The sequence below is a fragment of the Monodon monoceros genome, unplaced genomic scaffold, assembly GCF_005190385.1.
Source record: "Monodon monoceros isolate NGI ecotype Baffin Bay Population unplaced genomic scaffold, NGI_Narwhal_1 Super_Scaffold_13, whole genome shotgun sequence".
Classification (NCBI taxonomy): Eukaryota; Metazoa; Chordata; class Mammalia; order Artiodactyla; family Monodontidae; genus Monodon; species Monodon monoceros.
In genome coordinates, this window is record NW_021703769.1 from 30062930 (window position 1) to 30076270 (window position 13341).

The window sequence follows — 13341 nt, forward strand, 5'->3', positions numbered from 1 at the left end:
TGGACAAATTCTTAGAAATGTACAACCTGCCAAGACTGAATCAGGAAGAAATAGAAAATATGAACAGACCAATCACAAGCACTGAAATTGAAACTGTGATTAAAAATCTTCCAACAAACAAAAGCCCAGGACCAGATGGCTTCACAGGTGAATTCTATCAAACATTTAGAGAATAGCAAACACCTATCCTTCTCAAACTCTTCCAAAATATAGCAGAGGGAGGAACATTCCCAAACTCATTCTACGAGTCCACCATCACCCTGATACCAAAACCAGACAAGGATGTCACAAAGAAAGAAAACTACAGGCCAATATCACTGATGAACATAGATGCAAAAATCCTCAACAAAATACTAGCAAGCAGAATCCAACAGCACATTAAAAGGATCGTACACCATGATCAAGTGGGGTTTATTCCAGGAATGCAAGGATTCTTCAATATATGCAAATCAATCAACGTGATACACCATATTAACAAATTGAAGGAGAAAAACCATATGATCATCTCAATAGATGCAGAAAAAGCTTTCGATAAAATTCAAACCCATTTATGCTAAAAGCCCTGCAGAAAGTAGGCATAGAGGGAACTTTCCTCAACATAATAAAGGCCATATATGACAAACCCACAGCCAACATCGTCCTCAATGGTGAAAAACTGAAAGCATTTCCACTAAGATCAGGAACAAGACAAGGTTGCCCATTCTCACCACTATTATTCCACATAGTTTTGTAAGTTTTAGCCACAGCAATCAGAGAAGAAAAAGAAATAAAAGGAATCCAAATCGGAAAAGAAGTAAAGCTGTCAGTGTTTGAGATGACATGATACTATACATAGAGAATCCTAAAGATGCCACCAGAAAACTACTAGAGCTAATCAATGAATTTGGTAAAGTAGCAGGATACAAAATTAATGCACAGAAATCTCTGGCATTCCTATACACTAATGGTGAAAAATCTGAAAGTGAAATCAAGAAAACACTCCCATTTACCATTGCAGCCAAAAGAATAAAATATCTAGGAATAAACCTACCTAAGGAGACAAAAGACCTGTAAGCAGAAAATTATAAGACACTGATGAAAGAAATTAAAGATGATACAAATAGATGGAGAGATATACCATGTTCTTGGATTGGAAGAATTAACACTGTGAAAATGACTCTACTACCCAAAGCAATCTACAGATTCAATGCAATCCGTATCAAACTACCACTGGCATTTTTCACAGAACTAGAACAAAAAAATTCACAATTTGTATGGAAACACAAAAGACCCCGAATAGCCAAAGCAATCTTGAGAACGAAAAACGGAGCTGGAGGAATCAGGCTCCCTGACTTCAGACTATACTACAAAGCTACAGTAATCAAGACAGTATGGTACTAGCACAAAAACAGAAATATAGATCAATGGAACAGGATAGAAAGCCCAGAGATAAACCCACACATATATGGTCACCTTATCTTTGATAAAGGAGGCAGGAGTGTACAGTGGAGAAAGCACAGCCTCTTCAATAAGTGGTGCTCGGAAAACTGGACAGGTACATGTAAAAGTATGAGATTAGATCACTCCCTAAAACCATACACAAAAATAAGCTCAAAATGGATTAAAAACCTAAGTGTAAGGCTAGAAACTATCAAACTCTTAGAGGAAAACATAGGCAGAACACTCTATGACATAAATCACAGCAAGATCCTTTTTGACCCACCTCCTAGATAAATGGAAATAAAAACAAAAATAAACGAATGGGACCTAATGAAACTTCAGAGATTTTGCACAGCAAAGGAAACCATAAACAAGACCAAAAGACAACCCTCAGAATGGGAGAAAATATTTGCAAATGAAGCAACTGACAAAGGATTAATTTCCAAAATTTACCAGCAGCTCATGCAGCTCAATAACAAAAAAACAAACAACCCAATCCAAAAACGGGCAGAAGACCTAAATAGACATTTCTCCAAAGAAGATATACAGACTGCCAACAAACACATGAAAGAATGCTCAACATCATTAATCATTAGAGAAATGCAAATCAAAACTACATGAGATATCATCTCACACCAGTCAGAATGGCCATCATCAAAAAATCTAGAAACAATAAATGCTGGAGAGGGTGTGGAGAAAAGGGAACACTCCTGCACTGCTGGTGGGAATGTGAATTGGTACAGCCACTATGGAGAACAGTATGGAGGTTCCTTAAAAAACTACAAATAGAACTACCATATGACCCAGCAATCCCACTACTGGGCATATAACCTCAGAAAACCATAATTCAAAAAGAGTTATGTACCAAAATGTTCAAGGCAGCTCTATTTACAATAGCCTGGAGATGGAAACAACCTAAGTGTCCATCATCAGATGAATGGATAAAGAAGATGTGGCACATATATACAATGGAATATTACTCTGCCATAAAAAGAAACGAAATTGAGCTATTTGTAATGAGGTGGATAGACCCAGAGTCTGTCGTACAGAGTGAAGTAAGTCAGAAAGAGAACGACAAATACCGTATGCTAACACATATATATGGAATTTAAGAAAAAACAATGTCATGAAGAATCTAGGAGTAAGATAGGAATAAAGACACAGACCTACTAGAGAATGGACTTGAGGATATGGGGAGGGGGAAGGGTAACCTGTGACAGAGCGAGAGAGAGGCATGGACATATATACACTACCAAACCTAAGGTAGATAGCTAGTGGGAAGCAGCCACATAGCACAGGGAGATCAGCTCGGTGCTTTGTGACCACCTGGAGGGGTAGGATATGGAGGGTGGGAGGCAGGGAGACGCAAGAGGGAAGAGATATGGGGATATATGTATATATATAACTAAGGAAAAAAAAAACCTTAGAAAGAGAAAAATGCTTGCTTAAACAATTATGAGTCAGTCAACCATGAAAGTTTACTGGCCAAATCAATTACTCGTTCTAGTGGGTATTTTATCCTTTATCACTTGTCTGTACATGTGCTACAGAGCTTGTCGAATAGTGTTTTATGCAGATAATCAATCACCTGTACACCTGACCAATTCACCAGCAAATGGAAGCTTCAGATATTCTTGAGAAACCACAAAAATCTGTTTAAAGTCTTGTATCTTGTTTGGACATTGTTTTCTGATCCCTAATGACTGTAGCTAACACCCTCCTGAAAAGCAATCTTGAAATTTCTGTTAAAGTAGATTAAATCTTGGGGACAATAACGTAAGTGTTATTAGGTTAGGTTCTAATACGTTAGGAAAACAAATGTGGACAATTTTCTCCTCTAGTGCAAAATATCTCCTCAGCAGATAAAATTGAAGACTGAATAAAGGTGTTTTACTGATTAGTAACTCACAGAAGGTTAAAATGTTAAGCCACCTTAATTTTAGAAAATTTGCTAATTATCATATGTATAAAACATTTTATCCTAAGGGCAGAAAGTTGATTTATTATTGATTGCTTAACATATATTGAAGCAACACAGAATGAAAATTGATTACCTAATCAAGTAGCAACAGAAGAGTAAACTAAGGATGAAGACAAATATAGCAGTGCCAAAAACCACAATATATATGTTGAGTGGCAGATTCTGGAATCCAATATTAGGCATCCTGAAGTTGTAATGTGGGAAATCCGAGCTCATGGATGAACTGTGGGGAAAGAAAAGAATGGGAAAAAATTAGGTTATAAAGACTAAAAACCAAGATAGCATTATCTTTGTGCATGTACAAAGGCAAATTTTTCCTTAAGGCTTGAAACAAATATGATAGACAGGGTTAATATCCATGCCATTAATTCATTAATCATGCCACAAATATTTATTCAGTACTTATTATGTACCTGGCACTACTCCAGAAGCTTGAGATCCTACCTAAAAAGCTTTACAAAAAGGTATTCACAGAGAGGTACTGGCATTATTTCACTGAAATAATGCCAATAATCAATAAACATCAATAAATGAAAATGTTCAACATCAAAGAAGTAAAAAGGAAAAAAAATGTTAAGATTTTAAAAACTCTTTAATCTTTAAAGTAATAATATGGTAAAATATTGGCAATAACTTAGATGTCTCACAAGGAGATAATGATTAAATAATTATATAGAGTCATATGTTACAATATTATTTGGTCATGAAAACCTGTTTTCAATAAATTTTAAATTTTAATAAAGATATATGGGAAAATTAAGCAGGATATAAATTGTATATAAAATATGATCCCGATTTTGCAAAGGGTTAAAAAAAAGGTGGATTATATATGGAAATGTATGTGTACATATAGGTGTGTGTGTGTGTGTTTGTGTGTATGTGTGTGTGTAGCAGAAAAAAGCCTGAAAGCCAACATATCAAAATGTTAATAATGACTTGTGGTTTACTAGCCATTTTGATTTTCTTCTTTTTTTTTTAAAAAACACTTTATTAAATCAGACTCAGGAGAATTCCCTGGCGGTCCAGTGGTTAAGACTCTGTGCTTCCATTGCCGGGGGCAGGGGTTCAATACCTAGTCAGGGAACTGAGATCTTGCAAGCTGCGTGGCACGGCCAAAAAAAAAAAAAAAAAAAAATCAGGCCTTGTTCTAAGCATTTTACTGGCTTTATTTTATTTAATTCTTACATAAAATTTCTATAGGTACCATAACATCTCCCCCATTTTATAGATAAGGAAACCAAAACTTAGAGTTTTGGTCACATAGCCATGACTGACCAAGTATGTATGGGAGTCAAGGCCTCTCCAACTCCAAAGCCAGTGCCCTTGGCTCATATGCTCTAGTCTTTATAATAAAAAAACAGCAAATATTGTTTAAACACTAAAAAGGGGACTATTTTTGTCAATTAGATTGCTACTACCTACTGATCACTACACAGTTAAAATTCCATGAATGGAGGTTGCCCCGTTCTTTAGGTGATGAGCTATAGTAATAAAGTGGCTCATCATACCTTCATACTTGAACTTTCCTTGTCATTTTGATTCATTACAAAATAAAGAGCAACTACCAGTCTTGATTATCAAGACCACATAATGGTAACTGGATTACAACTATGACTACTGCCAAAATCAAAACAAAACTAAACTCCTCCAAACAAAATGCTTCTACTTTTATTTATACAAGGTACATTACAAATGTGTTTGCAGATCTTTCGTGTCCTTGTTGGTTCCTGGAAGAGTATATTTATATTATAGACAACATTGAGATACTGACTGGTTGTATCTGAAGCCTCAGCGTTATTATTACTTTAATTTCCAACTTCTAATAACTTATACCAGGAACTGTAAAGACCTACTTCATCCCATGGAAATGCCTAAGGAATTCCAAGCATAAATAATGGATAATATTTAGTTTTGAACATTCAACCATTTTCTGCAAGTACTTTTATTCAAATATATAATTTCCTTTTTCTTACACTCAGACATTCTTGGAAGAGAAGGAAGGAGTTAAGCAGTACTTTACTAAATATATCTAGCACATATATTGTACAGCTATAAGAAAATTACAGCTGCCAAAACATAACTCTTCCATACTGCTGACAGGGCTTCACTTAATGACTCTTCCTACAGTCAAGACTTAGATGACTATCCTTCAGTCCTTTAGAAATACCCCTCACCAGACAAATCTGGCTTGGTAAAGTAACTCTCACCTTAGGAAATAAGAGATTAAATGTACATCCTGGGAGGGCTAATAGAGAAGAAATAGGCAAACAGATGGAAACTTTTATGGTGGAAAAAGGGACTGGTTTGCAGTCAGCAACTTTCTGTGTTGTTCCCAGGATGTCACTAGCTAGATGTCAGTACTTGGTCCATCTGTCCCATTATCAATGGGACAATGCTTATCCTATCTTCAAGGGATTCCTGGAAGGATAAAATGAGATGATAGATACTGAAGTGTCTGAAAACTCTAAGAGGGCAAAATACTAAGGCTATAATGTGTGTGTGTGTGTGTGTGTGTGTGTATTTGGCGAGGGGTCGGGGAGAGGGATGACATTAAAAAAATTAGTAGATAACATAAAAGATGCCCTAGCAAAGATCAAGTCTCTGTAGAGAATTCTACCAAACCAAATGCTCCTTCCTCAGGAGCTCCTCTGCACACACTGCTAAGCTTTGTGTCAAGTGACCTGCCAACCTGGCCACCAGAGGCAGGAAACCTATCCTGGCCAAAGGCAACTATCAATATAGGCCAGCTGGGAGTGAGCCAGTGGTGTGAGAATGCTACACTGTAGGGGTCCTTGTACTGGGTGGCACCACCAACAAACTCTGGGGGTATTCTGAACAGAGACACAGACATGGAGTATTAGAGGTAGTACTGTCATCAGAAGGAAGAGACATCTGCCTCAGTGCTCCTGGGGTCTGACTGCTGACAGCTTTCCTGTGAGTCCACTCTTCTTGTTAGGGCCTTACAACCCATTACCAGAAGAATGGGAGTTGGCAGGGGATATGCTGATGCAGAACACATTTTAGGAATTTCCCCCCTTTCTTTTGGTAAATGGAATTGCTTAGCTACAACTGATATGTTGTCCCAACAGTCTAAGTAGATGATGTATTATTCCAAGATATTAATCCTGGTCTAGTGATATATTAATTTTATAATATTTTAATTATAATATCTTTTCAGCATGAGTATGAATAATCTTTTAAAGTAAGACAACCTTTAAAAAGAAAGCTACTATTCAACACCATCATAATGAGCATTCTTTGCTATTTAGGTATTACAAATGTAAAAGTTGGGGCTTCCCTGGTGGCGCAGTGGTTGAGAGTCCGCCTGCCGATGCAGGAGACACGGGTTCGTGCCCCGGTCCGGGAAGATCCCACATGTCGCGGAGCGGCTGGGCCCGTGAGCCATGGCCGCTCAGCTTGCGCGTCCGAAGCCTGTGCTCCGCAACGGGAGAGGCCACAACAGTGAGAGGCCCGCGTACCGCAAAAAGAAAAAAAAAAAGAAATAGACAAATATCTGAGTTTTTTTTTTTTTTTTTTAAATCAGCAATGGGATTTTTCACCAAGATAAAAAAGGGACAGAGATTTGGCCCCACAGAGGACCAGAGCTTCACACAGTACACCACAGTTAGATGGGCTGCAGCAGTGTTTCTTTTTTTTGTTTTAAATAAATTTATTTATTTTAATTTATTTGTTTATTTTTTTGGCTGAATTGGGTCTTCGTTGCTGCGTGCAGGCTTTCTCTAGTTCTGGCAAGCAAGGGCTGCTCTTTGTTGTGGTGTGTGGGCTTCTCCTTGCAGTGGCTTCTCTTGTTGCAGAGCACAGGCTTTAGGCACGTGGGCTTCAGTAGTTGTGGCACGCAGGCTCAGTAGCTGTGGCTCGCAGGCTCTAGAATACAGGCTCAGTAGTTGTGGCACACAGGCTTAGTTGCTCTGCGGCATGTGGGATCTTCCTGGACCAGGGATCGAACCTGTGTCCCCTGCATTGGCAGGCGGATCCTTAACCATGCAGCAGTGTTTCTTGAAGTGTGTTTGGTGGCCTCATTCTTCTTAGACCAGTTCCTGCTCCCTGGACAATACATCAGCATCTTCCCAGTAGTTTGTATTCTACTTTTGCTTCAAAAATGCTCAGAAAAAGAGACACCAGTAATTAGACTGCTGTGTTTTATAATTTGTGGTTCACAAACCATTAAAAACCATATATTTCTTATTAATACAAGACATCCAAGAAAAACTTTCTAAGAAAAAATTATCTTAGACTTTGTTAATCTTTTTTAAAAAACTGAGACATAAATTTACATTAAAAATGCACCCATGTGTATAGGTCAAAGAGTTTGGACAAATGAATATACACTTGTTACCACCATCCTAATCAAGATACAGAACATTTCTTTATCCCCAGAGAATTCCCTGTACCCCTTTGCAGTTAATCACCACTCCTAACCACTGATCTGATTTCCATCATTACAGATAAATCTTCCTTAATCTAGAATTTCATATTCAAATGGAATCACACAGTATGTACTCTTTTGTGTTTAGCTTTTAGTCTCTCAGTAGGTGAGAGACTCTTAAACAGCTATATAAATTCACGTTATATTCCTAGCTTGTCCTAGTTATTCTATTATCTACAGCTGGTGTCTCCTAAAGATCATTAACTTCATCTTTGAATATATCAATTTTATGGTTAATTTTTGAATACTTCTTTCTACACAAAATTCCTGGTTATCCTATTCAGGTGTTGTTATTGTTTTCATGGAAGAACATTTCACCATGTCCTGGGTGTTCCTTTCCATTTTTAAGTCTTTCTTCAGTGGAACACTTTCTACCTATTATTTTTTTAAAGCCTTCAGCAGAGGAAACGTGTAGCTTGATTCACTCACCATATTTTGCCCCAGTCAAAATCTAAGGGAAAGCAGGAACTCCAAGGTGCTCAAGACTGGAGTGGTGGGACTTCCCTGGTGGCTCAGTGGTTAAGAATCCGCCTGCCAATGCAGGGCACACAGGTTCGAGCCCTGGTCCGGGAAGATCCCACATGCTGCAGAGCAACTAAGCTCATGCACCACAACTACTGAGCCCGTGCTCTAGAGCCTGCGAGCCACAACTACTGAGCCCATGCGCCACAACTACTGAAGCCTGTGCACCTACAGCCCGTGCTCTGCCACAAGAGAAGCCACCACAATGAGAAGCCTGTGCACCGCAACGAAGAGCAGCCCCCCCTTGCCGCAAAACTAGAGAAAGCCTGGGCGCAGCAACGAAGACTCAACAAAGCCAAAAATAAATAAACAAATTTATATATATATAAAACACAGACTGGGGTTTCCCAGGTGGCGCAGTGGTTGAGAGTCCGCCTGCCGATGCAGGGGACACGGGTTCGTGCCCCGGTCCGGGAAGATCCCACATGCCGCAGAGCGGCTGGGCCCGTGAGCTATGGCCGCTGAGCCTGCGCATCCAGAGCCTGTGCTCCGCAACGGAAGAGGCCACAACAGTGAGAGGCCCGCGTATCGAAAAAAAAAAAAAACAAAAACACAGACTGGAGTGGTGAAGCCCCTTTTATGGTGAGGCATCTGCTGATATGTGCCAGTCCTCTTGGGCCAAGGAAACACAAGTCCAAGCTCGCAGCTTAGCCCAGGTGGGCTCCTACATTAAGCCAGGAGGGAAGATAAAGCAAGTGGATACACACAGCCTCTTTCATTCACACCATTTCTTTATTTTCACCTTTTACTTTCATATAATCATGGAAAAAACCCTCTGTGTCTATTGTCCTATACATCTGTTCATAGGAAACATGTATAACTAACATACACATAACATGATCAATACCTGGAACCTGTTTAAACATTCTCATTCATTTATCTGGCTTCTTTTATTTCATTCCCTATTAAAATTTTTTTCTTCTCTTCAAGTATATTCTGTGAATTCTCAACTTATCCTCCATTTTTGTATCTTTAACATTATTTCCCTCTTTCTTAGAGCTTTATGCTTTATTTTGTTACTTCATCCAACTTCTCTGGAATACTTTTCAGATCTCTTAAAACATGACTTCTGCTCTTACATTATCTATGTGATGCTGCCCGCAAATGCTCACAGCATGTATATTACTGTCTGTTTTTTCATCTGCAATCTTCTATGTTCCTCTTTTAAGTTGATGTATTTACTCTAGGAGGGAGGCAGTCCATACAGAACACACCAAGAAGAGGCCTGACAGGGCAAATTCATCTCCCTTCCTGGTTAGCATCATCTACTGGAAGAGGTTGTTGGCCACATTACATCAAGCACACCACTGTGCACTTCAGTCTAATTCAACAAGGCACTGGGTGCCAGGTCTGTAGTAAAGAAAGAAACAAGAAAAATGTGTTCAGAGAAGGGGAGAAGTCTCACATGACATGCTCACTTCAGAATTCTGCCTAGGTTTGGAATTTTCCCAGAAAAATGGAGAAAATTCTTTTTTTTCCTTTTCCACTTCTATCTTCTGTATAAGCATATATATATAAATGTATACACATATATACTTTTTCATATTCTTTTCCATTATGGTTTATTATAGAATATTAAATATAGTTCCCTGTGTTATACAGTAGGACCTTGTTGTTTATCTATCTTATATATAGTAGTTTTTATCTGCTAGTTCCAAACTCCTAATTTATCCCTCCCTCACCCCCTTTCTCCTTGGGTAACCATAAGTTTGTTTTCTACGTCTGTGAGTCTGTTGTTTTGTAAATAAATTCATTTGTATCATATTTTAGATTCCACATATAAGTAACGTCATATGGTATTTGTCTTTTTCTTTCTGGCTTACTTCACTTAGTATGATAATCTCTAGGTCCATGCACATTGCTGAAAATGGCATTATTTCACTCCTTTTTTATGGCTGAGTAGTATTCCACTGTATATATGTACATCTTCTTTATCCATTCCTCTGTTGATGGACATTTAGGTTGGTTCCATGTCTTGGCTATTGTAAATAGTGCTGCAATGAACACTGGGGTGCATGTATCTTTTTGAATTAGCGTTTTCTACAGATATATGCTCAGGAGTGGGATTGCTGGATCATACAGTAGTTCTATTTTTAGTTTTTTGAGGACCCTCTCATAGTTCCTGCACCAATTTACATTCTGGCCATCAGTGTAGGAGGGTTCTCTTTTCTCCACAACCTCTCCAGCTTTTGTTATTTGTAGACTTTTGATTTTTTTAAAAAAATATTTATTTATTTTTGGCTGCATCAGATCTTAGTTGCAGCACATGGGCTCTTTTGTTGTGGCACGTGGGCTCTTCATTGCGGCACACAAACTTCTCTCTAGTTGGGCTGCGCGGGCTCTAGAGCGCGTGGGCTCTGTAGTTTTGGCATGTGGGCTCAGTTGCCCTGTGGCATGTGGGATCTTAGCTCCCCAACCAGGGATCAAACCCAAGTCCCTTGCATTGGAAGGTGGATTCTTAACCACTGGACCACCAGGGAAGTCCCCGTAGACTTTTTAATGATGGCTATTCTGACCGCTGAGAGGAGATACCTCACTGTACTTTTGATTTGTATTTCTCTAATAATTAGTGATGCTGAACATCTTTTCACGTACTTGTGGCCATCTGTACGTCTTCTTTGGAGAAATGTCTGTTTAGGTCTTCTGCCCATTTTTTGATTGGGTTGTTTGTGTTTCTGATATTGAGTTGCATGAACTGTGTATATTTTGGAACTTAAGCCCTTGTCGGTTGTATAGTTTGTAAGTATTTTCTCCCATTCCGTTAGGTTGTCTTTTCATTTTGTTTATGGTTTCCTTTGCTGTGCAAAAGCTTATAAGTTTGATTAGATGCCATTTGTTTATTTTTGCTTTTATTTCTATTGCCTTGGGAGTCTGACCTAAGAAAACATGCAAGGCCTTTCTTCAAGGTTCACCTATAATAAAAATAGGCTGCTGTGGCTTGCGCTATGTTAGATCCAGGAACTTAACAACCGTTTCAAAATTATATGTATATAGAGGGATGCACTCTGGGTTTCTAAAAGCAAACTTGGGAAACATACAGTTAGAACTGGGCACATTAATGGGAATTCCCTGGTGGTTTAGTGGTTAGGACTCAGCTCTTTCACTGCCGTGGGCCCAGGTTCAATCCCTAGTCGGGGAACTAAGATCCCACAAGCCACACAGCGAGGCCAAAAAAAAAAAAACTGCGCACATTAACAAATTTGGGAACTTTCTAATGTCCAGCTTATTTTAAAAAGTTTTACCCTTAGTTCTATTAAAAAAGAAAAAAAGATTTATCAAATCAAAACCTCTGCTTATGAGAGACCTTCAAGATGGCGGAGGAGTAAGACGTGGAGATCACCTTCCTTTCCACAAATACATCAGAAATACATCTACATGTGGAACAACTCCTACAGAACACCTACTGAATGCTGGCAGAAGACCTGACTTCCCCAAAGGCAAGAAACGCCCCACATACCTGGGTAGGGCAAAGGAAAAAAGAAAAAACAGAGAAAAGAATAGGGACAGGACCTGCACCCCTGGGAGGGAGCTGTGAAGGAGGAAAAGTTTCCACACACTAGGAAGCTCCTTCACTGGCGGAGACAGGGGATGGGGGGAAGGCTTCGGAGCCACGGAGGAGAGCACAGCAATAGCGGTGCAGAGGGCAAAGTGGAGAGATTTCCACACAGAGGATTGGTGCTGACCAGCACTCACCAGCCTGAGAGGCTTGTATGCTCACCTGCCGGGATGGGTGGGGGCTGGGAGCTGAGGCTCGGGCTTCAGAGGTCGGATCCCAGGGAGAGGACTGGAGTTAGCTGCGTGAACACAGCCTGAAGGGGGCTAGTGCACCACAGCTAGCTGGGAGGGAGTCCAGGAAAAAGTCTGGAACTGCCTAAGAGGCAAGAGACCATTCCTTCGGGGTGCAGAAGGAGAGGGGATTCAGAGCACCACCTAAACGAGCTCCAGAGACGGGTGCAAGCTGCGGCTATCAGAGCGGACACCAGAGACGGGCATGAAACGCTAAGGCTGCTGCTGCAGCCACCAAGAAGCCTGTGTGCAAGCACAGGTCACTATCCACACCTCCCCTCCTGGGAGCCTGTGCAGCCCGCCACTGCCAGGGTTCCATGATCCAGGGACAACTTCCCCAGGAGAACACACAGCACGGCTCAGGCTGTTGCAACGTCATGCCAGGCTCTGCCACCGCAGGCTCACCCCGCATTCCATACCCCTCCCACCCTCTGGCCTGAGTGAGCCAGAGCCCCCTAATCAGCTGCTACTTTAACCCCGTCCTGTAACAGGTGACCTACACGCAGAGGCAGGGCCAGATCCAAAGCCGAATCCCAGGGGCTGTGTGAACAAAGAAGAGAAAGGGAAATCTCTCCCAGCAGCCTCAGGAGTAGTGGATTAAATCTCCACAATCAACTTGATGTACCCTGCATCTCTGGAATACTTGAATAGACAACGAATCTTCCCAAAATTGAGGCAGTGGATTTTGGGAGCAATTGTAGACTTGGGGTTTGCCTTCTGTATCTAATCTGTTCCTGGATTTATGTTTATCTTAGTTTAGTATTTAGACTTTATTATCATTGGTAGATTTGTTTATTGATTTGGTTGCTCTCTTCCATTTTTTTAATATATACATACATATATATATATATATATATATATATATATATATATTTTCCTTTTTCTCTTTTTGTGAGTGTGTATGTGTATGCTTCTTTGTGTGATTCTGTCTGTATAGCTTTGCTTTTACCATTTGTCCTAGGGTTCTGTCTGTCTGTTTGTTTTTTTTTTGTAGAGTTTTTAGCACTTGTTATCATTGGTAGATTTGTTTTTCGGTTGGGTTGCTCTTTTCTTTCTTTTTTTTTCTTTTTTATTACTTTTTAATTTTTTAAAATTATTTTTTAATTTTAATAATGTTATTTTATTTTATTATTACTTTCCTTTCTTTCTTTCTTTCTTTCTTTCTTTCTTTCTTTCTTTCTTTCTT

The 13341-nt window shown here is 39.6% G+C and overlaps 1 protein-coding gene and 1 pseudogene across 1 annotated transcript in view; one reads left to right on the forward strand and one right to left on the reverse strand.

The window, feature by feature from the left end:
* The window catches only part of RNF24 (ring finger protein 24), a 144832-nt gene that overhangs the window by 48497 nt on the left and 82994 nt on the right, over positions 1-13341 (reverse strand). Inside the window, exon 2 of the mRNA XM_029219674.1 lies at positions 3474-3623. Within this exon, the coding sequence (XP_029075507.1) occupies positions 3474-3616 (143 nt within the window). The 5' untranslated portion in view covers positions 3617-3623. The remainder of the gene's footprint in view (positions 1-3473; positions 3624-13341) is intronic.
* LOC114894273 overlaps positions 6947-13341 on the forward strand; it is a 13236-nt pseudogene continuing 6841 nt past the window's right edge.